At 31.4% G+C, this 26,983-nt stretch overlaps 1 protein-coding gene across 1 annotated transcript; it reads left to right on the top strand.

The window, feature by feature from the left end:
* The first annotated feature begins 3,059 nt into the window (after positions 1–3,059).
* Positions 3,060–8,933, top strand: LOC21402218 (transmembrane 9 superfamily member 3). Its single transcript, XM_010107227.2, has 7 exons — positions 3,060–3,298; positions 3,948–3,988; positions 4,659–5,244; positions 5,354–5,491; positions 5,590–5,746; positions 5,858–6,342; positions 8,307–8,933. Exons 1-7 carry the CDS (start codon positions 3,150–3,152, stop codon positions 8,524–8,526), a joined length of 1,776 nt encoding a protein of 591 aa, XP_010105529.1. The 5' UTR covers positions 3,060–3,149; the 3' UTR covers positions 8,527–8,933.
* The last annotated feature ends 18,050 nt before the right edge of the window (positions 8,934–26,983 follow it).

Consider the following 26,983-nt stretch of genomic DNA (forward strand, 5'->3'; position numbering starts at 1 on the left):
TTCTTTGAGATTTGTTGTAACTTTTTATTGATTGTTATAATAGTCTCATTATAATTGCATGTCGATCCGAATATTAATAAATAATAACACTTTGTTAAACATAATTTATCATGTCACCTTTATTTTGATCCTGAATCTCGATATTAATAGATGATAACAAGTTACGCAACACATATTACCATGCTATCTTTATTTTGATCCTGAAACACGGTGCAAAATTTTATGTCAACAGTTGATCTTCACTAAATATGATATTATTCTTCGAAATTCAGTGGACAACAAGAAAAGTGACTTAATCTTAAAGACAAAATTGTGAAATTGACGCCCAAATTTTTTGTAGCGTCATCCACTCCCTAATAACTTTCCCCCACAACAACACAACTCACCCCTCACACCTTCTGCGATCAACCCACCATTTTGAAACCAGAAAAAATTTTGCTATTAATTTTATATTTATCATTGTTTTATTAATGATTAAGGGCATGTTATTTTAACTAACTCAAATCACAACTTAAATTTTTTGTTACAATATTTTATCTTATAAAAATTTAAATACAACTTTTTTATTATAGTATTTTCTTTCACATGCGAAACTCAAATTTGAGAAAGAACATACTTTAAAATTCTTCTCCCAGTCACCGTGAAGTCTCCCCTTTCATTTTGAAACCAGAAAAAAAATTTTGCTATTAATTTTATATATATCATTGTTTTATTAATGATTAAAGTTCTTCTTTAAATTAAGGTTTAAGCTGTCAAATGGTACATCATCTTTTTTGTTCATTTAATTGGGAAAAGAAAAAACTTTTCTTCTAATATTTTAAAGTTAGGGCGAACAAATGTCAGTTTCCCAACTTTATGAGTAAAGTAAACAGTGATATAACTTACGTTTCAAATAATAATAATAATAATAAAAAAAAGGTGATATAACTTTGGGATTTATAGAATTTATTCTTAGAGAATGATCTTATGTCGCGCAAAAAATATTGTTACACTGAAATTGAAAATTTTAGAGTATTTAATTTTTTATTATTTTTTCAGTCTGATCCTCAAATGATCAACAACAAAAGTTATTAATGACCCGTTTAGTTCACTTAATTAATAATTTTAATTTTGAATTCAAATTTTATAAGAGAATCATCGGCTGAAATTTCTTTAATTTAACTTTTTTATAAGAAAAAAATATTATAGTAAAATCAGAATTATAAATTCAAAGAGATGAAATAAACAGCCCTACATGTTATACATCACTCGTGCTCGGAAACTAAAACCAAACAACAAAAAATGACTTATTTATCTTGCTGCCTTCTAAACTTCTCTTTCATTTGCAATGCGTCCCTTAAATATTTTTTTGGCAATTAATCAAATATAATTTAAAAATGAGTGGCACTCCCAATTTAAATGACGTCGATTTTTATGTAAATTATCATGTGAATATCAACGGTTATTTTTATCTATTTTATCGAAAAATATTGGGCGTTAAGGTTTTTAATTAGCTTTTTTAATCAAAATACAACATTATGAATTAATTTCATTTGAAAAATAAATTTGTTAAAATAGATAAAATAATTATTCATAGACATCCCACTAATTAACGATTCATATACACTGTTATTAGTTGAGATGCTTTTGCCATGCATTTTTATTTTTTGCTTTAAGGGCATATTCCCAGTAAGCAAGAGATTACGAAACCAAAAAAAAAAAAAAAAAAAAACCCAAAACAGATTGCTATAAACTTTTAATAAGTTAAAATCACTGACCAAAAATGAAATAAACAGGAAAAAAAAAACAATAAATAATTTTGTAAATGCCACCCGAATTGTAGATCGTATATCAACTTAAACCTCGATTTTTTGAAAGTGATTACATAAGTATGTCTTTCAGTTTCAAATTTTTCTCTCTATTTCTCCTCCCATTTTCTAAAACTGCAAAAGTATTATTTAAAATTTAGAAGTATGCTTTAGTTTCATCCCTTAGCCAAATTTTTGGGCACAAAATATTTTTAAAAAAATCCCGAGTAAAAGGGCCAAAATTTAACGGTTTTTTTTTACAGCCTCGACAAAGGATCAAAATGGAACAGTTTATATAATATGGGGTCTGATTTGCAATATTTTACAATTAAAATGCGAAAATGAGACATATTGCATAGTTCGGCCAAAAGTGAAATTAAACCAAGAAACAAATATACATTTTTGTATGTTTCACATTTGCACTTTAAACTTGTAGGGTTTTTAGCAACTTTCCTCATAAACTTCTAATGAATAATTCAATGTGGTATCCTGTGTTATAGCAGATAGTAAATCTTGTTTCTAATAATTTCAAATTGGTATCTCAGCATTTTAAAAAATTAGTTTTTGGTACATGAGGTTTTTTTTGAGATGTAAATATATCAAATTTACCCTTTTAAATAATTTATGATTTAGTTGACTAGAGTTTAATCTTTATTAAACGTTTAAAAAAAAAACCCCCCTATACTTGTAATCAAACATCCTTTTGCCTTTAAAAATTTTAAAAGAGCAAATTCAGGTTAACCAAATCAGAAATTATTAAAAGGGGCAAATTGTTAAATTCAACATTTTATATTCTAAAAATAGCTTCAGGTACTAAAAATTGATATTTTAAAAGAAGAGGTACCAATTCAAAATTATCAAACACGTGGTACTAAAAGATAATTTCGCTACAATACAAGGTATCAAATTTTAATAATTTATATTAACTTGCAAAGTGTTGTAATGTGCCTTTTTTTTTTATCAATTTCGCTTTGATTTTCGTTAGATTTAAGAAATTGAGAAATTCGTATTACGTTTTGAATTCAAATGTTAAAATTTTCCGTTCAATGTGATTTTTCATCACAAATTTATCAAAATTATTATCAAAATGGGTAAATTACACCAATTTTACAAGTTGACGGGATAAATTGTTGAAATTAAAAGCTTAAAGGGTAAGTTGTCAAAATTTTAAACTTGAGGGGTAAATATGCAAAATAAATTCTTTTTGGGTGCTCTGAGAGAACAAATCTACACATCTCACTCGTTTATTAATTCCACTTCCTTCATTTCCTCCGTTTTATCTTCCCTCCTCCTTTTCTTCTTTTTCTTCGTCTTCGTCTTCGTCTTCGTCTTCTTCGTTGTTCCATAGAGTGAGGACCAACCATGAAAGACTTCTTCACGATTCTGGTTCTCGCGCTTCTGATCGGCTGTTTCGCTACCGCCGTGAGGTCTGACGACTCCGATCACCGCTACAAGGACGGAAATCCTGTCCCTCTCTACGCTAACAAGGTCGGCCCTTTCCACAACCCGAGGTAAATCTATCATTCTCTCTAACCTAATTGCAATTCGGATCTGACGTCTCTCTCTTTGGATCTGCATTCGGTTTTCGGGATCTGAAGTATTGGTGCTTGGATCTGAATTTGGATCTGACGAATTAGTGTTTGGATCTGAATTCGATAAATCTTTTTCTGGGTGACATTTTGCTTAGTGATTATTTAGGTTCATCCTATTTTAAAGTTGTTTATGTGGATTTGAGATTATAGTGATGGAGCTAGGTCAGATTGGGAAAAATTTCGTGTTTTGTTGTTTTGGACATGTAAGTGAAGTTTACTGTGCAGTAAGGATTTGTGTGTGTGTGTGTGTGTGTAATTTGTTGTTTTTGGTTAACTATTATGAATACTGGTCTACAAATAATGATTTTTGTGGCATGTGATTTGATTTGGAAATGAAAGTGGAATGAATATTGTCGGAGCTAAGTCGAATTGGGAAATGGTGTTTATGATTATCAATTCTATTATTGTTTACCTATTTCCTAAATTTGGTCTGAAATTCTAATTTTTTTTTTTTGGAATTTGATTTTTTTATGGAAAATGGAACTTAGTATGTTATCATGCTGTTTCTTGTCTTGTTTGAATTTGGAATGCGCTAATTTTGCGTTTTTCTCCGGTTTTCATGGTTCAGTGAGACATATCGCTATTTCGATCTGCCTTTCTGTTCAGGAGGTATGTGTTTTATGTTTGAATTTCTTGGTTTCTTTTGATTATATTTGGATTGTCTGGTTTTTAATATCCAAATTACTAATTTTGGATTGTCTGAGTTTTATTTATCCAAATCAATAAGTTTCTGTTAATTTATCAGAAATGAATGTTCCGTAGTTTCTTGTCTTCCTCAAATTTAGTTTGTTCTTGGGAAAGGTTCGTATTAATGTTTATATTTTATCTTTAAAAGAATCCCATTGAGTTGCGTTAGTGTTTTGCCATAGAATATGAGCTTCAAAAATATTAAGAAAGACTCTCCAACTTGGAACTTAGGCTAATGTTTGTTATTTTGCAGTTTCTAGAATCTGGACTAGATATGAAAATTAGAAACCGTGCCACTTGAACTAGTGAACTTCAAATTTAGCTGCCTAGAGTTTTCAGTGCACAGAAGTAAAACACAGGAATTTGGGAATCAAAATTATTTGGTTCATTTTCTGACATTTTATCATTAAACTGATGGATTGATGAATACTTTGTCCAGTGGGTTGTATTAGCAGTCATGGAGACTAATTCTATTGGAATTGTTTTTGAGGAAATGAAAAATGGTATAAACACTACTGACAAGTAAACCTAACTAAAAGAAACACTTTCTGAATTTCTTTTTATTTGATATTATCTTTGATGCAAATGACAGGTGATGTTAAGGAGAAGAAAGAAGCTCTTGGGGAGGTGTTGAATGGAGACCGTCTTGTTAGTGCTCCATATAAACTTGAATTCAAAAAAGAGAAGGAATCTGAAGTTGCTTGTACGACAAAGCTGAAAAGGGAAGATGTTGCTAAGTTTCGAGATGCCGTGAAAAAGGATTACTACTTCCAAATGTATTATGATGACTTGCCAATCTGGGGTTTTATCGGAAAGGTTGATAAGGAGGGAAAAGCTGACCCAAGTGAATACAAATATTTTCTTTACAAGCATATTCATTTCGAGATTCTCTACAACAAAGATCGTGTGATCGAAATCAGTGCTAAAATGGATCCTCAATCTGTGGTAGACCTGACCGAGGACAAACAGGTTGATGCTGATTTCACGTACACTGTGAAGTGGAGGGAAACCGATATTCCTTTTGAGAAGAGAATGGACAAGTATTCACAATCTTCTTCACAGCCGCATCACTTGGAAATTCACTGGTTCTCAATCATAAATTCATGTGTTACAGTGCTGCTATTGACTGGTTTCCTTGCAACAATCCTCATGCGGGTTTTGAAGAATGATTTCATGAAGTGAGATTTTGTTTGTTAAAGTACAGAAAAAAATGTTCATAGAAGTACATTTGGCTCTCTTCGTTTTACTTTTTCAACTGCTTATAGAAATTATTTTATTTGTTCAAAGGTATGCACAAGATGAGGAAGCTGCTGATGATCAAGAAGAAACTGGATGGAAGTACATCCATGGTGATGTTTTTAGGTTTCCAAAGTACAAGTCTTTATTTGCTGCTGCCCTTGGTTCTGGTACACAGTTGTTCACTCTGTAAGTATTGTATTATGTATTCTCTGTACGGATAAATTTTGAGTTTATCTAGCGTGTCTACTAACCATGATATCCTGCCCCTTTTATGCAATGTCCAGCACTGTATTCATTTTCATGCTTGCACTGGTTGGTGTCTTCTACCCATACAATAGAGGAGCTTTATTCACTGCATTGGTGGTCATATATGCGCTCACATCTGGAATTGCAGGATACACGGCAACTTCTTTCTATTGTCAGCTTGAAGGAACAAACTGGGTAAATCTAGATTTTTTTTTTGTTTTTTTTAGTATCATTTCTAGTTTGATATTTATGGAACAAAGTTGCTGTGAACCAAACTTATACATTTTGTATTTTTCTGGTTGACAGGTGAGGAATCTGTTACTTACAGGGTGCCTGTTTTGTGGACCCCTTTTCCTCACTTTTTGTTTCCTCAACACTGTTGCCATTGCTTATAGTGCAACTGCAGCTCTTCCCTTCGGCACCATTGTAGTAATTGTTCTGATATGGACATTAGTAACATCACCTTTGCTTGTGTTGGGTGGTATTGCTGGGAAGAACAGCAAAGCTGAGTTTCAAGCTCCTTGCCGCACGACAAAATATCCTAGAGAGATTCCACCTTTGCCTTGGTACAGGGGTACTCTTCCTCAAATGGCAATGGCAGGATTCCTTCCTTTTAGTGCTATTTACATTGAGCTTTACTACATATTTGCAAGTGTATGGGGTCACAGGATCTACACCATCTACAGCATTCTATTTATTGTTTTCATCATTCTCTTGATTGTCACTGCCTTTATCACTGTGGCTTTGACCTACTTCCAACTTGCTGCTGAAGATCATGAATGGTGGTGGAGGTAAACATGCATTCTTGCATTTATTTCCATTCCTTTTTATTGACAAGATCTGTGTTGCAATCAAATGGTTCATCATTTTCTGTTTATCATCATATTTACTTAATAGTTTAAATTAATATACTCCTGGCTAGCATGAAGTCAAAACTCAAAAGAAGGGAAAGAGATGGAAATTGCTCAAATTAGGGTGAAAAGAAGAAAAATAATATAGTTTCGAAGTTTCCATTTCATAAATCCTCAGAAATATACAAATAAGGTGATTTCCAGCAAGAAAAAGAAAGAAGATAGGTGATTTTAATTTAAGTGTGATAGAAAACGAAAGAGTCGCAATAATTTACAAGTGAATAAGGGATAAGTGGGCAAGTTGAAATGAGCTGAAATTCAGTTGATTTGCAAGTAAATTTTACTGCTCAATGTGTGTGTGTGTGTGTGTGTGTGTGTGTATATATATATATATATATTTTTTTTTTCTGTTTTATGGTGAGAGGTACCCTTGATTATTATTATTATTATTATTATTTTGCTTGAAAGGGCATGTTTAAAATAATGTTTTGATATGAGTTTCCTTCGTCCTTTATTTTCAGAGAAAGTACCTTTTTTCCCTCTCTTGTTTTTTGTGATTTCCATCAAGCAGTAACTGATGACTTGAAATGAGCTGAAATTCAGTTGATTTGCAAGTAAATTTTACTGCTCAATATATATATATATATATATATATTTTTTTTTTATTTTTTTTTTCTGTTTTATGGTGAGAGGTACCCCTGATTATTATTATTATTATCATTATTATTTTGCTTGAAAGGGTATTTTTAAAATAATGTTTTGATATGAGTTTCCTTCGTCCTTTATTTTCAGAGAAAGTAACCTTTTTTTCCCCTTCGCTCGCTTTTTGTGATTTCCATCAAGCAGAAACTGATGACTTCTCTAATTAATATGCTAATGTGTTCTTTCTTGTATCAGTGGTACCTAGTTATTGTAGCTAACTTACAATGATATAAGTTTTGTTCAAAGCAAGGATAAAGCATTGTACTCAATTTTTGCTAGTAGTTAGGTAGAAATTTCACAGGTAAAGAGTCTGTTATCAGTGGCAGGGTGATATCCTGATGTTTGTTACGCCAGTCTTTCTGCATGTTACGCCTGATAAAAGTTAAAAAGTTTTATCTGGAATGTTTTGGCTAGCCTATTGCTTTTGAGTTTCTTTAAGACTAAATTGATATATATATATATATATATATAATTTTTTTTTTAATTGCTGGCGGACAAATAGCTTTGGTAGTTTTTCTCTCGTTGTCTGAGCTTGTTCAAAATTTTTGTGAGAGAAAACACTAGAGAAATGGTGTCTAGCATAATGTTCAGCAGTCAGTAGCTTTCAATGCAAAGTAGCTTGCTTGGTTGCCTTCTTTCTCTTTCTGTTGTCCACTACTACGTTTTATTTTTTCTTCCCGTATTGAGCAGGTATCCTAGACCAAGTTGTTTACTGTTATATTTGCAAAGGGTTCTGTGATTTTGTTCTTCCTAGAGCTAAATATGGTTGCTAATCCTTGTGATTTTCGCTCCCCACCATTTTACTGCATCTTGTTGTGTTGCCTTTTTCTTGTTAACCGGACTTTTGTCCAACTACTGTCAAACATAATTTTGTGTTCATGCTAAAAATTAGGCATGACTGCACGTTGCCACGTCATGACAACCTTCTCTTTCTCTAAATTATAGAGGAACGGTTTGGAAAGAAACTTTATTACAAAGTACAGACCAGATAGTAAAATTGCAGAGGATTTATTTTTCCTCCATTTAGACCATATACATCTTCTGCTGTGATATGACTAAGCTACTTAAGGGATATTTTTTTGCTGGTCAGTTTTTGGTCTTGTTCTTTTCAGATTATTTTTTCTCTTATTGCTCTCTTCAGATGTTGTACATACATGTTTCACTTTCTTCTGAACTGAACCCATGCTCTTGGTTTGCTCCAGGTCTTTTCTGTGTGGTGGATCAACTGGCCTGTTTATCTATGCGTACTGCTTGTATTACTACTATGCCCGTTCGGATATGTCTGGTTTCATGCAAACCTCGTTCTTCTTCGGTTACATGGCTTGCATCTGCTACGGCTTCTTTCTGATGCTCGGGATGGTGGGCTTCCGTGCTGCTTTACTCTTTGTTCGTCACATTTACAGGTCAATCAAGTGTGAGTAATGCAGACTGCAGTGGTCCAATCTTCCTGGTAAAATCTGTCCTTTTTACTTCTTCTGCATCGTGGAGGAATGTCTATGATTTTTGTTGTGGTAGGATAGAGAAGTGCACTACGAAGCCAATGAAGCAAACTTCCACTAAATTGGGTCTTTTGGAACCTCTGTTGTACGTTTGCTTCAGGGCTTGGAAAATATTGGGCTCTACTTATGTTGACTGTATGTATACGACATTAATGTGGAGAACATCATCTTGTACAACCACATTTACCTTACTCTCGGAAACGACATTTTACTCTTCTTTTTTATTTTTATTTTTATTTTTAGCAAAAGTAACCAGTATTTTTTCTCTTATATCCACTTTCCAGACTCAAGGAGATTATGTTGAAATAGTAATTCTTCTCTTACATCCAATTTGTTCCAGTTCTACTCAAAGGAGATTGTTTCGACAAAGAAATAAGTGGGGTCGAATCCGCCTCCTTTCTCGGGTGTTGAATTTTGGTGTGTTGCAAACATTTGTTAAGGAAAAAGCCCGCGTTATATCTTTTTTTTAAGTCACTTGGCATGTGGGGCCAATCCCTGCCATGTTCTGGACTTCGAGTGTAATCGATCTCTATCTTCTACATTGCCGGGGGAGAATCCGTTTCTCCCGTGGTAATTTACGAAACGTTTCGCACAGGAATGTGGAACGTTTTGTAAGGAGTTTTTTCTCCCTTTTATTCAGCGGAACATTTTTTTATTATTTTTTTCGGGTTTTTTTCTTTTCTTTTCTTTTTGTCTTCATTAACAATTTGTATAACTATTGTTTTAAAAACGTGTCACAAACGTGGAGCGCGAATACATGACTAGGATAGATACGTAGTGAAGGAAAAGTTTGTGCACCAGCGCAATTGCAGCCATCTGGGCATTTTCTTAAACATACATACCCTTTTTGTTTTATTTTACTGTATTTTATTTTATTTTTTTTATGATCAATCTTCCAAATTTGGACTACTGTGTAATATTTGAAATGCCAGTTATTTCTCAAGTTATGTTTATTTTTTCCCCCTGCCAATCTTTGTAAGGTTAGATAAGTTGTTGCCTCTTTAACAAAGAGGAAAAAACATATAAAACTATTAAAGAAGTCCCGAATCGAAATGAGTAATGAGTGAAGGTATATTCTTTGGACCCGTTTATTTTACCGATTCGAGTTTTACAACAGTAAAAAGTTCTTAAAAACAGTCACATTTAATTTTTTTATTACAGTAAAATTTTTTTATATAAAATTACACTCAATTCAAATTAAAAACTTGAATCAACAAATTAAACGGCTTTTATTTTTTTTTCTTTACAAAAGGGTTACCAATATAGGTGGGCTTATGTGGCCGGTGCAAATACAAGTAACAGAAATTTAGAGTGAAGTTCCTCTAGTGATATAAAGTTTTTTGTTACTTTAATCAATTCATGCCCTTTGTAAAATAAAATAAACATAATTTGGGGATCATTGTAAAAAGATTGTAAGAGGAAGGAACTAAAAAATGAAAATCGTAGCAAATAACATTTTTTTAAACGTAAAAAAATAAATAATAGATTTTAACATAATTTAAGTAAATGGCATATTTACTACGTGAATATATAATTTATCTACTCCTAATGAATAGATATGCTATCTAATAAATATCCTATTTATTTAAAATATTTTAAAACTTACCGTTTACTTAAAATAGTTTCAATAAAATATTAGAAGTAATTACAGATTATTCTTGCACTCCATTTTAGGACGTCTTTAATTAATAATGTTACTAATGTGTCCATTTTATTATTACTGATATAATATAATTTTAAATATACTTTTTTTTATTTAGGTGGTTATAAATTTGTATAACTGATGGTTAAAAGATAATCAATTAGGGATAAAAATGTCATTAAGAGTTATTTTACAGATTTATGTGTCAATATTACAACTTGTAGACATTTTTTTTTTTTTTCATCTATTATAATGGGCATTTATGTAATTGACTGAAAATATTATTTACCTCTTTCTCCCATTAAAAATGAGTTAAGTGGTAACATTTTCTAATTTTCTGCAACATATTTAACTCTTTAGCCCAAAACCGAGCAATTATCATTGGCCACTAGGTGGGGCTCCTTCTCCACCTTTTTTTTGTGATTGCATGAGCCATGAATAGCTAGCTAAAGGTCAATTTGAATGGCTTATTGGACTCTGACTCTCGAGTAATCAGGTCAATTTGTGACCAAACACCAAATAATGGAGTCCTTTCGGCGCCTGCAATGCAGCCCCAGACAAAAATTTGATCTCGTATACATATCCTTCGCCTTTGAACAAAAAAAAAAAAAAAAAAAAAAAAAAAACAAAAAAAAAAAAAAAAAAAAAACTGCAATGAATATGATATATTCTTTACCCTTCTTTATGTTCTTATCTGTTTCACATGCGAAATTTATTGGACATTTAAATTATACACCTTTCACTAAAAAGACACTTCAAACTTATAATTTTAAAAAAATGAGCAATATTAACAAAATACTTTTCTTTTTCAATATCGCGATAACCAATTACAAGTCATATCGCGATAAAATACTTTTCTTTTTCAGTATCGCGATAGCCAATTACAAATCATGTCGCATCCATTTGGTTTTAGAACTTGAATCCATGATTCTGATTCTGCTCTCACACAAAAATTTTAAATAAAAAATCTTCCCGCCAATTGGTTCTCTCGCTAAATTTGAATTTAGAATCAAAATTACTGACTTAAATGTGTAAGCCATATCAGTTCTTTGGGATGAGAAGTTCAGAAACTTTCTAAAAATGGCTCAAATCTTATGCTTACGAGAATAAGTAGTACTTTAATTAAGCGCCAGTTTGACATTGCTCTGTCATTAAAATTTTTTACTTTACTGTGATGTTAGGAATAAGTTGTTGTGACCAAAAGCATATAGGTATTTGGTAAATATTTTATAAAGCTGTTGTGAGTACCAAAAGTAAAAATTTAAGAGTTCGATAAATTGTCTATAAAATTGCTGTTAAAATGTATAATTACAAAAATAGACATATTTATCACACACGTTTATAGTTAGTTTTATTTCTATTTTTATGGTCATTATTCATAATATAAAATATATATTTTAAATTTTTTAATTAAAATAGTTCTTAAAATAAATAACTTTTGTTCAAAGAGAAAAATGATTCATCTACTAATATTTATTATTGTTATTTTTAAATATTTTGATAATTATTAAAAATGTTAAAATGAAATTTAGCATAGTATACTTATTAAAGATTTTTAATTTTTAAATAAATAAAAAAAATTATTTTAAATTTGGTATGAAAAAAATAAAATAAGTATATTGAGAATTAAATTTTATTATTAAAATTATCTTAGTAAATTTGAATAATGACAACAGAAGTTTGTTGTATATAGGTAACTCTTGACCTGTTTTTTTAAATTCTACTGTTTAATAACAGTTTTTAAAAATTACTAGATAAGAATATGATTTACCAAATATCTCAATCTGTTGTAATTTTTTTTAAAAAGTTAAAAACAACTTCTAAAAATAACGTCAAACGGACCTTAAATTTAGCATGTCAGATCAGTATCCTTACGTTACTGTGTAACTCAGAAAATCCAAAAGCTGTCGGTAAATAACTATTTGCTGACTATACAATTAGTACACGGATTTACGTGCCATTCACACTGTTGTAACTATATATAGTTGTCGGTTTTGGACCGATGTTAACCTCTTTAGTTACACCATAGTGAAGAATACGATCTTCATCATCCTGAACAAATACCATTATCAATTTAATCAAATGCTAGCGAACGTACTTTTTTTTGGGCACGTACCATTAATACACACTAGACCATGTTCAATTGTTCGATAACAACGTTAGAGTTTTTAGTTTTACTAAAAAAAAAAATTTTAATGAAGAGAGAATTCAATTGACAACATGTTAATTATAACATTCTAAATAGGTTGACACCTTATATCGAAATTATGTTATGCTACGCCTTCCATTCAAACTTATTTTTTTAAAAAAAAAAAGAAGAATGTAAAAAATAAATTACATGAAACAATCAAAGAAAAATTAAAAGAGACAAAGGATCTCCCTATCTGGCCCCTTTATTGCAAGAGAGGAAACCAAGTGGACAGCCATGAGAATAATATAGGGGTTTAGCCAAACTTAAATTCTTCTTAATCCGTTTATTAAGGAGATCACAAAAGCCGAAATTCCGAAGAACTTAAAAAATAAACTGCATATTGACTTTAATCTCCATCTAATCACCAATCTTTTTTTTTTGGTCAAGACAATGAACACATGAAGAACCAAACCACAGTGCAATACTCAACTTGAGGATTCTTGAATCTTGATAAAATCAAATTTATTATGAGGAATAATTCTTCCAAAAATAGTAAGAAATAGGTCAATATGAAAAGTTTAAAAAAATATATAGGCTAATTTTTAGTTATAAAAATTAATATGCCATAACTTATCAAGTTATGGTTCATAATCAGATAAGGTACGGACAACTTGTCAAGTTATGGTTCATAAGTTATGGACAAACTTGTCAAGTTATGGTTCATAACCAGATAAATTATAAACAATAACTTGTTAAGTTATGGTTCATAGTCAGACAGTTATGGACAAAAACAGTAATTTGGCATATTTATTAACTTATATAAACTATTGACCTATTAATTTTAATGCATCTCAAGTCTTAATTTATTTCTCTCTTTCTCTCTAATTCTTCTAGCAACATATCCCGTGTCTCTTTACAATAATTTTCATAATTATTTTGAATAAAAAGTTACCCAAAATACTTTGACGAAAAAGAGTATCTCCACTGCAATCAATACTTTAGGTATGAGAATAAAATTAATATTAATTCAAATTCTCCTGCAGTATCTCACTCTTTTGTTTTTTTTTTTTTTTGTATAATACATCGTAAACTTTCAATTTTTTAAAAATTGCACCATAAATTGTCAAATTAATAGCAATAAAGCTAAAAAGTTTAAAAATCTATTCAAAATAGGTCCGTTTGAAGTTGAACAACGTACGAAAGGCCAACGTAAACTAATAATCTTTATATTGAGTGGATGGAGGAAGACATTCTCATTTATTTTATATATGGGATATTTACGAGCAATGTATTTTTAATACATATCTACTTAATCACTTTAATTTTTCAAAGTTGAATCACAATCCAAAACATTTTCACATACTTGCATTTGTTTTACAGAAATCAAAGGATATTGAGCCTAACTCAACCTAACAAAACTGACTTATTAGGGGAGGATTACCCTCACTTTATTAAGTAGATCATGTGAATATCTCCAGCCAATGTGGGATTCTAATACACCCCCTCACGCACAGCGTGGACCATGCCAAACCGTTGTGAATAAGTCGATATTGGGGGACCCAACATTGTAAAACTTGGCCTGCTCTGATACCATTTTATAAAAATCAAAGGATATTGAGCCTAACTCAATCTAACAAAACCGACTTGTTATGGGAGGATTACCCTCACCTTATTAAGTGGATCATGCGAATATCTCCAGCCAATATGGGATTCTAATAATTTGCTTAAGTCTACTTGAATTTGCTCAAGTTTAGTCTCTTAACTTTAAGAAGTTAGTAATTTTTGTTCTTAAAGATAAATCATAGTAAATATAATAACTCAACCGAGTTGGTATATCATGACTAAAAGATATGATAACTCACTTATTAAGAAGTTAGTAATTTGTTTTCAAATTTGGTAAAAGAATTAGTACACCTAGCATTAATTAATTCCTCACGTAAATTTACACTTAAGAAAATCCTTTATCTGGAAGGGTATTTTAGCTGTAGTATCTTTCTGTAAATCCTTTCGCAATGATCTGTGGCATAAAAAGCCCATTAATTGTGAGTTGGGGCGCTAAATTACAGGATAAAAAGTATTCATCCTAGGAGATTTCTTCTAGTTTGGAAGCTTATGCATGGCAAACTTGCTAAAGATGATATGCTAAAATTTAATTGTGCTTTATATATGTTGCCGATTATATTGTAGCACATAGGAAAATATAGATCATGCTTCTACTACTTATATATGAAAATTTGCAATTTCCATTGGGGAGAGACTGGAAAAATTATTTGAGTTCTGCAAGTTGGATTTTACAGGTGATGTTTGGAATTCTTAGAATAATGCTCTCAAGAAATCTTTCCGTCCACAAATCTCCAATCTTTGGCGTTCTAGCTTTATTTCTACTTTGTTGGAGATTTGGAAAATTTAGACTGCTCTCAAATTTTTATAGATAGACCTCTGTACACTAATATTGTACTTCTAACAAGGGACATATGCATAACTCTTTAGGTGGTGTGTTGATCTTAAGAGAGTTGGGTGTTCACCGTAGATTGAATAGAGGTCCTAAGTTGAGCTGCCAACGGTTCTCGAGCCCGCCGGCTGGCTGTGATTCGGTTTTTGGGATGTATCAAGGATTCTGCAAGGATTTCGGTTTTTGGGATGTATCAAGGATTCTGCAAGGATTAAGTGTCTCGCGACTTTTCTGGTTCTTATTTGTTTTTTAGGCTGAACTTATTGGAGTTATTTAATATGAGAAAAAATTTTGAGGGGATATTTTTTTTTGTTGGTTTGCATAATGTAAGTACTCCATGTATATTTCAATGGGATATTTCAAATTCAAATCTAAAAATTGCGATTTCTTTTCATGTGTCTCACATATGTAGAGAAGGCAAAAAGGTATAATTGTGTTGCTATTAGGATATAGCCCGTACTGGTTCTGAATATGACGATTGGTGGTTTGGAAATCAAAGTTTTTGTTCACAAATCGCGAAATATTTGTTGGCTTTCTACAATAGATCTTCATAACACTCGATTTTTTGAGTAAATATGTACTCCTTTTTCCTCATAATCTTTCTTCCGTTGAGTTTTGATTAGAAGGTTTTATATGTGAAGTTGCTTGCAAGGTTTTATAAGTCATACAGCTCAACTCCTTTGGCATCAACTTCTAGCTCTAGCCGCAATATATATATATATATATATATATATATATATATATAGTTAACAAATACCATATATATCGTCATCTCAGAAGGACCGTAGACAAGCCCATTGTATATATTCATTATAAATCTGTTGATGAAGATACTCTATTTCATTTACATAAAGAATAAATAGTTGAAATGGTATGTAATGGACATGCTTCGGCCAAAATGCAAACTCAATCCTTTAGATCTCGTAAGAAAAGATATAAAAGGGAAAAAGGAATTACTGAAAACTTGAGATACCTAACTTCAGTTTTTTTTTTTTTAGGTTTAAGTATTTAAATAATAAGTCGTTAATCTATGCATGAGAAAGTTGCATTGAGTATAAACTTGAGTATATATTAATTCTATCTTCCACCTTGAAAAGAAAGAAAATATCTTCATGATACCATTCAAAGTTGGACTTGTAGTCGCATAATCTTTCAGAATTCTCACAGCTTGTTCTTCTCATTTGCAAAATGATTTCTTCCGCCGCATGGCTTAATATGTTCGAAAATCATATCTTTATTTACATCTCAAAATGTCACTTTTCGTGTATGAAATGTGGATAAGGTTATGCGTGAATTCCTGAAAAGAAAATGAAATTAACATAAAGAGATTTCAACTGATCTTTTCTGAAAAAATAAAAAATAAAAATAAATAAATAAATTCAACGATCTTGATGAGCTAGCTCTGTCTCGTTAACATAATTATTAAATTGGACCCACTAAGATCCCCTTGTTGAAAAACTAAAACAAATATTCTTCGACAGACAATTATAAAATAGACGCCAAAATGTATTAGTCAATCGACTTGAATGAATACCTAACTAGTCTTCCAACAAATAAAATATAAACCTAGTCTAGTAGTTGTACTGCCTTTTTTTTTTTCCCGCTTCTTGTTAAAGTTAAGGGGATAGTATATATATTGATATGGTGTGGTTTAATTCGGGAAAATGTATCTTAATTCATAAGTTTGTATTGAAAATATAATTAATTTCATAAACCTCTAAATATGTACCCTAGTTCAGTAGGCTTCCTAAATTTTAGAAAAGATTTATTTGACCCTTTAACTATGTATCCTAATTCAAAATATCCCTTCTCTTTATAATACGTGCAAATAAAATGATGAAAATATGAAGTCATAAAAGCCTCTCAAATTATTGACTTTAAAGCAATTTGCCTGTTAATTAACTATTAATTTTGTTTCAACTATTGATTTTATTTCAACTTATCCCCAATGAATCTTTTTCAAATTTCGAAAAACATATTAAACTATGGTAAATAGCAATGGGGTGTTTATGAAATTAATCATTGTAAAAGTTCACTTATAAATAACGGAAATGACTGATAATTTACATGCTTTACTACGCCTACGTACATCGTGTAGATTTTCGAATTGAAGTAACATACAAACGGTGATGGGAACTGTTGGGTGGGCCTTTTCATGCAAAAGGTTTTTTTTTTTTTAAATTAAATTTATTTTAATTTTTTTTTAATTTTTTTTTTAAGAAAGAACAAGAAGAGGTAAGACCAAATTGTCGTTCATAGCACGCCAAGGGACCGACTTATATCACATCCCACTAATTTAGATTTTTTTACAGAATCCAAATGATTGGTGATGACCCCAAGGCATCCTCCTTTCCTCGTCTCACCAATCCCCATTTTCTGTCTCTTTTTAGCTTTGTTTCTGTGATTCGTTTGCCAAAACAAAAATGTAGACTAACATTTTAGTAGGATCAACTTTTAATCGTTAAATTTATTTAAAATAATATTAAATTAAAAAAATTTACAGAATATATAATTTTTGGTATAGATCTAACGGTTAAAAAGTTAAAATTACTGATAGTTTATTTTTCTAGTCATATTGCAAACGCACAAATAAAAAAATGAAAAAAAAAGATTAATAAAGAATAAAAATGGGGTCCCTAAGGGCCTTTTCAAATGATGGAAGATTATTCCCTTGGCGTGCAAGTCTTTGATGGCCCAAAGTGTTTCCCAAGTTTCATTACTTTTTTTTCTTTTTAAGATTTATATGGTACTTCATGTGGACCGTTACCTAGTAAGACTTTAGTGGCTTTTGTTTTGTACATCATTTTAGTATGATTTCCATTTTCAATTATAACCCTATTCATCCAGCAATCAGGGGAGAAAATAACACTTTTCAATCAGCAGATTGGAAGTGAGGGAATAGTTGGTACTAAAAAACTTGCGCTATTTTTTATTTTTTTGTTGTTGCAAGAACTAGCACAAAAATTTAATTCACGAGAAATACTTTTAATGATTTGATCACTGATTCAACAGGCATTTTTAATTGATTGAAATTTGAATCCCTTATGTCACACGCAGTTAATTTGACCACAAATCATGATGGCAATTCAAAGGGAATTTTGTTTGTTCGTGAAGAACAACACAGGATAAAACCCATTATCCTACCCATATGGTCTCTCGAGTTGAAGTTTAATCAGCCATAAAACCTACCAAGCAAGGAAAAGGTGTTGCAATTTTGCTTTACTTTTAAAACTTATACGGTACAATCTCATTGATTTAGTATTTCCGAATTAGGGGTAAATTCTCCTTTAGTCTCTGACATTCAAAACGTCTCACGAGGATTATCAATTATAACTATCAAATTAAAATTCTTCTGCCGAGAATCGTTAAAAAGTAGATAAAAACTAGCATATAGTGGCCATGTGACAATTTAGGATGGACGTTTTAAAGTAATTTTACATAAAATTAGATGAAAAATGGATGGTGAACGAGTATTATTAGTTTTCTTGGGTTAAATATGCAAATTTCCGCTGAGTTTTATTGAAATGCCATGTTTTACCTCGAATCTTCAGTAATACCATGATCATCCCCTGTGCTTTTAATTTCATGTTAAAAATCTCCTTTTGAAAAAATTTTGATTAACGCTTAAGCTGTGCAAAGGGTTGATCAAATGGGTTAAAACATAATGAGATTTAAGGTCTTGTTTTGACGTCTCCTTTGATATCAAAGCTTCTGTCCATAACAAATGGGGCGGGGCAGTTCAAATTACGTCGACATCGATCTAGGGCGCTCGAGCAATGTCAACAACACTTGAAGGATGGCTTTCTCTGTCAATTGATATCGACTTCATTGTTGTTGCAGTGTGAACTATTTGTGTGTCAGTTTACCAATCCATCATAAAAACTTAAGCTGTTAGGAGGTGAGCCAACAATAATTTTATACTTTAACATTGTGCTCCTTGAGACTCCGCTCTTTCATAATTTGTTCTCCCCCATGCATGGTTTCTCACATGCAACGTGCGTGGATTTGTTTGAGATCTAGATGAGCTACAATTTTACACATTATTTAAAAGAAATATTCATATATATGAAGACAAATTCAACATGATTAGTTTGGTGATCTTGGATATAATTTGCTTGAATCTATTTCCAACTCTCTTGCTTTACTTTTGTTAATTAAATTTTTCTTGAGTAAAAAAAAAAAAAAACAAATAATCAGAAACTATTTTCGATTTTTTATTTTTCCATACGAATAATTTACTACATGTCGTCATTATATCTTCAACTATCAATCATCTCAACCAATGCTAATACCTTTTAAACTAGTAATTTGTTAGATCAACTTTAAGATGTTAGTGAAAATATATATGATTCCATGGGCTTCTATGTTTTTTCACATACGAAATTTTCTATTGAACAAATAAAACTATTATAAAAGAGGGTTGGCTAAAATTTATCAATCAAGAGAGTGACCCTTGAAATATTGTAAAAACACAAAGTGTAGGTATATATAGTTCTTCCTTCGGGATTAATGGTGGCAACTTTTGTCTGTCAATTTCTCTCGAGATCTTGAAATTATCACAATCTCCATTTTTTTTTTCTAAGCAAGTGCGTGATTATCAAGTTTCTCACCTCGAAGAACATTAACTACTGGAGAGAATGCGTCAAAAGTATAGCTCTCCCTGTTAGGAAATTTTATTTCCTATTATCTATTGTGGCAACATATTAATTGATAATTATATTAACGCTATTTAAATTGATTGGATAAATTAAGTGGTCAATTTAAGAAAATTTAATAAATTTTCTAACTAAATGAGTGGATATCAAATATTGACCTAATTAAGTTTAATGGATGCCTAATGTGACAATATATTAAGGAATTTATGGTTATGGTCCTCAATACGTCAAATCATACGGTGAGATTTTATTCTTTCCCATGAAGAAAGAAAGCACTCATTCAAGAATTTAATAATTTAATTGAGAAAGACGATAACTTTAAGAACACGTTGTCAAAGAAATTTTATGCTGAAAATTAATGCTACATCAATAGAGACATGTATTTATTTTAATATATTTTTTTAATAATTTAATGTGATGATTCTTAATACGTGAGTTTAAGGATTAAGGCCAAGTGGCCAACTCTTCTTTGAAATATATATTATATAGTTATTAAGCTAACTAAGAAGTTGGGATCTTAGCCACCAAAAAAGAAAAAGTGAAGTTTGGTTTGGATGTCACATGAATATGGATTTAACGTTTCATATGACATTGCAATGGAACGAAACAGTTAGTTGCTGTTTAGATATTTTGACGAAATAGACAGTACAAAAAGAGGAATAATTGGCCTGATCTATTTGACCATTCATTGTGGACAACTCCATGGGTACCCCAATCTGGCCAGATGTGAGCAAAACCCTGATAGAGTGATGGGCCTTTTTCTTTTTTACATGATCAACAAAAGCCGTCAGAGTCTATCCCAAACAGTAACAAACACAGTAGAAAGAGTACTAAAAGTGATCAATGTGTTCTTTTTCCTTAGAGTTGACCCTGCAGTGAAGCTGCAAAACTATTTTCCAAATTAACAAGTTTTTAAAACAAAAAAAATAATCAATTGAATGGGACTTTTTCCTGTATAGTCTCTTTAATAACATGATTAATTTTTAATAGTTAAATTTGATTAAAATTACATTTAAAGAGACGTTTAGTTTATGGATTAGAATCATGTGATTAGAACTATTTTTAATTTACGTGTATTTTTTGTGAGAGAATATACTGTAGCGAACCACAAATCATGATTCGAATCAGGGAACGAATCTCTCAACCAAACAACCTCTAAAATAAAAAATATATGGAATAGATCATTTCTGTTATAAATTTAATGATTAAAAATAAAAAAAATTATTAATTCATTTAAACTAATCATACTAGAGAAACTCTCCCATTAAACTTTACATATTTTCTTAAAGTTTTCTACTACAGAACACGAAAAGAATACCGCTAGATCTTTGTTCTAAACAATTAGATATTTTTGTATACTTTTTGTCTTGATGTGATTTTTACGAAATTTAAGATAATATTTGATATGAGGATTCGTGTCATAATTTAAATCATCATTTATGATTTATTTTAATATTTTTTTCATAAAAAATACACATAAATTAAAAATATTTTTAAATCATAATTCTGAATATGTGAACTAAACGTACACTGACTATCCGAGACGTACACTGTTGGTATCAAGATAAAAGACCCTATTTTCTTTCAACCAAAGGCCTCTTGAAAGCGTTCACTACAGTAAAAATGGTAATGGCATGCATGGCCCACTCCGCATAACAAAGTAGGGGGAAAAAAAAAGAATCATTGTTATGCATGCTTTGATCATTAGAATAAAGTCGGTTCTACACTTTTCTTTTATTACTGTTCTGAAAAATTAAGCTTAAAGCAATCCACGAGACCAATAGTGTAAAACATATATATGGCACCAAGAGCCGGCTAAAGATATTGAAAAGAAGATATAAATGTTGGACTAAAATGGGAAATATCTACCACTTTATATATGCGGAGCAACCAAAGTGAAAAGGAACAACTAGAAGTAAGGTCGGTAATATGGGTCACGACACGATAATACGACTCAAAAATGATACGAATTTCACGGGTTAGGGTTGAGAAAAAAGAAGTTCAGGTCAGAATTAGGTCGACCTGAAATTGACACGAAAAACACGGATCAATTTCGGGTTGGACCCGCCTAACCCGAACACGACACGAAACTCGTAAAAAACTAAAAAATACATATATTTTTCATTACATATTTTGGTTTTATTATGAACTTATAATATCATGATAGTTATACTCAAAATCTTATAGTATTATTTGCTTAATTTTAATGGATGTTATTGTTTTTTAGTGTGTTATGACTTTTAAGTTATTTTTAATATGTAAAAAACTAAATAAAAGTATACAATTTTCGTGTCAATTTCGGGTTCACGGGTCAATTTCGTGTCACAGGTCATTTTCGTGTCGTGTTGTGTCAACCCGTAAAGTGATCGTGTCGTGTTTGTGTTGCGGTTTTTAAAAAATTTTGTGTCACTAGTCGTATTCGGGTTGACTATAAATTTAGAAAGAAACGATCAAAACACGACACGTGACACAAATTACCACCAGAAGTGATGAATTTAATAATACATCAACTGAGACGAATTTGATAAAATGGGACAAGTATTTAATATTAAAACTAAATAAATCTCACAAGTATTTAATATAGTTTATGATCTCTACTATTTTGGATCTTCTATGGTAGAAAACTCAGATAATACTTCTTCGTACACAAGGCATAAATCTCTGCGTGTGGTATATAAATCGTTATGAATGATTTGTTTGCCTTGTTCATTTCACCGATTCGAGTTTTTAATTTTAGATTTCTACAGTAAAAAGCTCTCAGAAAATATCACATCTAACTTTTTCTACTACAGTAAAAAGCTCTAAGAAAATATCACATCTCAGCTCGAATTGAAAATTCGAATCCACGAAGTGAACGAGGCTATATCTTGCTCACACAAGACTTTTGACAAAGAGAATCCAGAAACATTGTAAAAATCCTCTGACGTTACGTTTTCAATGTAGTACTGAAACTAAAAATCTTTGCTTGACAGGAGGAAAAGATGTCTACAGATTAACTACAAATTTTCATGAAAATAAACCAAAAAGAAAGGAGAATGAGGTACAAGTTAGATAACATGTGAAATTTAAGTCATAACCAACAAGGTATATTTGTTTGGTGACTCAGTGGATGAATTTGTACTTTGAATTTAAACGCTAGCTTTATTGTACCATTGTCTCCCAAACTTATTACATTGTTGCAATTCATCCCCTTAACCTTTAATTTTGACAACTTACGTCTTGAATTTAAAATTTTATGACAGCTCACACCCATCATGACAACAGTGTTAATTTTTTTAACAAAAATTGACAAAAGTGACTTGCTCATGGATAGTTAATTAATGGCATGAAAATTCATTTTTATCTGGTTTAACTTCAATTTATCGGTGTTAGGATCCTTAATTAAGTCTTACCAAACTATAACATTTTGAATTAATTTTGTTTTAAATATAAAATTGGATTAACATTAGTAAGAAAAAAATAATGCTCTTCTTGATGCACGTATAAATCACATGTCAATTTATATATTATAAAAAATAATAACACCATTGTCAATTGGGAGAAGTTCGATGTACATTTATAAGTTTAAGGAGCAATTGCTATAATTAAAAGTTGAGCGACAAATTACAATTGTGCAACAAATTTAGAGAGCAACGGTGCAATTAACCATCAAATTATTAGAAGTACATATTCATTACCATTTTGGGTCTAATCCCTCAAATTGTTAAATTTATGAATTTACCTTTTACAGTTTATGGATAAATTTTTTTTATCAAATTGTAATTAGGTGTTAGATTTTAAAAATTGTCAAAAAAAATTTGTAAGAATTATTTTCTCATACTAAGAGTAAATTTGTTATTGATTTAGAGAATACACAAATTTTAACATAAATTTTAAAATCTGAATGAACAATCTTGAGTTACATTTAAAATATAGGATAATATTTTTTTTAATAAACCTTGAATGCATGGCATAATATAAATATACATATTTAAAAGGTATAAATAACCTACAGATATATGTTGATTGTGGTATGGCATTTACATGGAAATTGTGACGCGACAAGTAACATTTTGCTATACGTGAAACTGGTGAAAAGTTGGTGCTTTAAGTATATTCTCGATTTGTTATTAAATTATGAAAAGAATCATATTCTTTTTGAGTTGCAACTTGTTGATGTCTTATTTAATATATATATATATATATAATGTGTGTTTACGTGTATGTGTGTCTTATGCACTATGATAAGAAAAGGCACTTTAAATTCTAAAAATAAGAATTTCCGTTGCTTATTTGTTAACTACCACAAGAGACATCAGCATAAGTTTACTCTATAAAAAAAAAAAAAAAAAAAAGGTTTAAACTAGTTATAGTTGCAAACTATACATATACACCGGGAACATGACATACAAAAGATGCCAAAGTTATTTCTGATACAACCGCAAATGATTACAGAAAGAGCCTTTAAATTGGCCTCTATTTATAAAGATAATAATAACAAATTCTAACGCCTTTTCCCAACAGTCAAAATGCAATCCACCATTCTCATTGTAAAAGCTTTTCTCCCACTCTCTTTGAATTCCTTTCCTCATCTAGTGCTCAATACCAAATAAAAAGTAGTGTTCCCAAATTTAGATTTTTCTCACCTTTTTTTTTTCTTCCTAAAAACTCCATTAGTTTTTTGCTGAAATAAATCTCTTTTAGTTATTAACTTTTAGATATTTAATACAAAATTTTCATTAACGTGCTAATTAGTTTATGAAGTTAGGACATCCTACTTAATTAACAAAAAGACACTTTACTTTAATGATTTATAATTAATTAACAAATTTTTTTTTCCCGGTTTGGGATCTATAAAATTTAAAATTACGTGGCAGAAAAGCTCTCTTCATTTTAAAGTTCCAAGCTTTTTACTTTTTGAGCCCCTTCAACTTAACACCATGACAATATAAAGGAAAAAGGAATTACACATTATGGACCAAATTATGAGGCTTTTTATTTTTATTTTTAATCTCAGTAGTATTGTATATATCTTTTTGGATTTCACGTCATGCTAGAGTCAAATACCTATACGAATTATAGACCTAAATAATTTTTATGAGAATATGACAGTTCACACACACACACACACACCATCTGTATGATGCAATCCTCTGAATTTAAGACCTTACTTTTATATTTTTTTTTCTTTTTGCAAGATATAAGAAGAAAAGTAAAATTAATTAATTAATTAATTAATAAAGAAAACTAATTCTCTTGTGATGACCAAGGCTTATTATTAGTTATAAAAGCCTTGGGGAATTTATTTATTTATTTTTGAAAATGGGAGATACAAATAGGAAATTAAGGAGATAAAAACACCAATTCTGACTCGAATGGTCACAAGCACAAGTTACAGGAAAACTACAACCCTCATAAATAATAAGATTTATCAATAAACTCGAATGAAACGCTCAAGAGAAAAAAACGTGTACGAGTTTTACAAATAGACACTCATTAACGTACTAAAGATCGAGCACACATGTGACTCTTTAACAAATCAACAAATCCTTTATAACAGCCGGCGAAGGAATCGTCGGGAAGCTTCGAAGGATGCACAGCAAAACGGAAGATGGTTGGCAAACAGCAGCGATTGGCCCTCACACAGCTTCACCAACGTCGCAAGAATGCAACAAAACCTTGAGGGCGCTCCCCTAGTGCAATTCGACCAGAAATACTCGAAACTCTAGCCTAATTACACAAAGGCATCAGCCGCCAAATTACAAGATCTAGGAGCAAAATCAAAAGACAAAAAAGAAATGGCACTCGTTAAAGACACGATATCAGTGAAAACTCCATTAACCAGCCAATCAGGAGGATGTTCCCTAGTATTTAAAGCATCGATCGCCAATTTGCAGTCACTCTGAATTACTGCTTGCCCCCACCCTCGCTCCAGGATCAAACGAATAGCTAGCAAAATGGCTTTGAATTCTGCCTCCAACACAGAGTCCAAGTGGCCCCAATCAAGCATAATGTCCAAAATTTCACGTCGATGATTCCTAGCCAGCACCGCTAGCCCTGACCGTGCAATTGTGCCACCGGTGGGAGGAGTCCACTTCGGAGGACAAGGCCGAGGAGATGAGTGAGTTGGAAGCGAGGCTCCGCCCATAGATCTAGAGAAACAGAAAACAGCCTCATCAAACAACTTTTTTATTTGAAACCCCAGCTTCTCAATGTTGCAGCCAGCTCCAGAAAACAGAATTTGGTTCCTCCATCTCTAAATACAGTCGAAAGCGCATCCGCCAAATAAAAGAAGCTCCTCAAAATACGGCTCTTTAGATTTGAGCAACAACCACGAAATGAAGTCCTTAATATCTGCACTTTGGATATGATTCACATGAGTAGCCCATTTGCTTGAGAACCAGATGTTGCGAGCAACAGGACAGTCCTTAAACAGATGGGTAGTAAGCAATCCATAAGGATTCTCCAAATCAGCAATTTACGGCGTTCCTGGCAACGCCCTTTCCAAACTGGTCTCCGGATATCCTGCTTAGGGCCAAAGCGACCCACTTGATCAGCCCAATAAGCGCCTTTAACAGAAAACTGTCTTCCACATCAGCTGATCTTTATGAGGGACCGAACGGGGTCTAATCTTAAGAATAGCAGCCGCTGAAGTAGGATCAAAAGCTGATTTGATCAGTGGTTTGTTCCAAAGCCTGGTACCCGGACGAAAGAGATCCCCCACCTTACAATTGGGTTTCAGAACAGTGTGACTTGGATCGAAGGTAGCTCAAATCAAGTACTTTTGACCTTGAGTATTTGTAACTTTTTAAACATTTGTTAGTTTAATGTGTTTTTATTTTGTTTTTGTAGGTTGAAGTTAAAATGGAATAAAAGGAGAAAAAATTTGACTTCGTAACATAATTCAGTATTTAAGACATACTCTCTCATCCAGAGTTCAAATAAGGTGATCTTAGCGGCATTGGAAAGATAAGAGACAGCTACAATTTTTGTGAAGAACCAAACACTAATTCAGCCATATAGAAGGCGAAAATCCTCATCAAAATCACACACTCACTGCAACCGGAAATCCATCTCAAAAGCTTTTGTCCCCTTTGGAAAAGTTTCAAATACCATCATAAATCTGCAAAGTTAACCATGTTTGACATTGTATGACTAAGTATGGGGCATTTGGGTATGGTTGGAGAGCTTTTCCGCTTTACCTTTTGACAATGGTCAAATTTGTGTAGAAAATACAATGTCCTGCATACATTGTTCGTCTAACCTTTCCGGATTACTACTTAATGATGAGAGAACAATTCAATAGAGTGCATGTTTTTCCATACTAAATGACTAATTGTGTTTTTTTTTTTTTTTTGGTGAATTACAAGAATGACTAATTAACTTGGGTTTACGTACTTATAACAAGGAAGAAAATTTAATTGGGTTTACATATGAATAATATGAATGGGGTACTACATTAATTATGAGGTGATTAGTGTAATTTGATTGAAGTAGTTATAAATGTGAAAATCGTTATAA

The sequence above is a fragment of the Morus notabilis genome, unplaced genomic scaffold (assembly GCF_000414095.1).
Source record: "Morus notabilis unplaced genomic scaffold, ASM41409v2 Scaffold102, whole genome shotgun sequence".
NCBI classification, from domain to species: domain Eukaryota; kingdom Viridiplantae; phylum Streptophyta; class Magnoliopsida; order Rosales; family Moraceae; genus Morus; species Morus notabilis.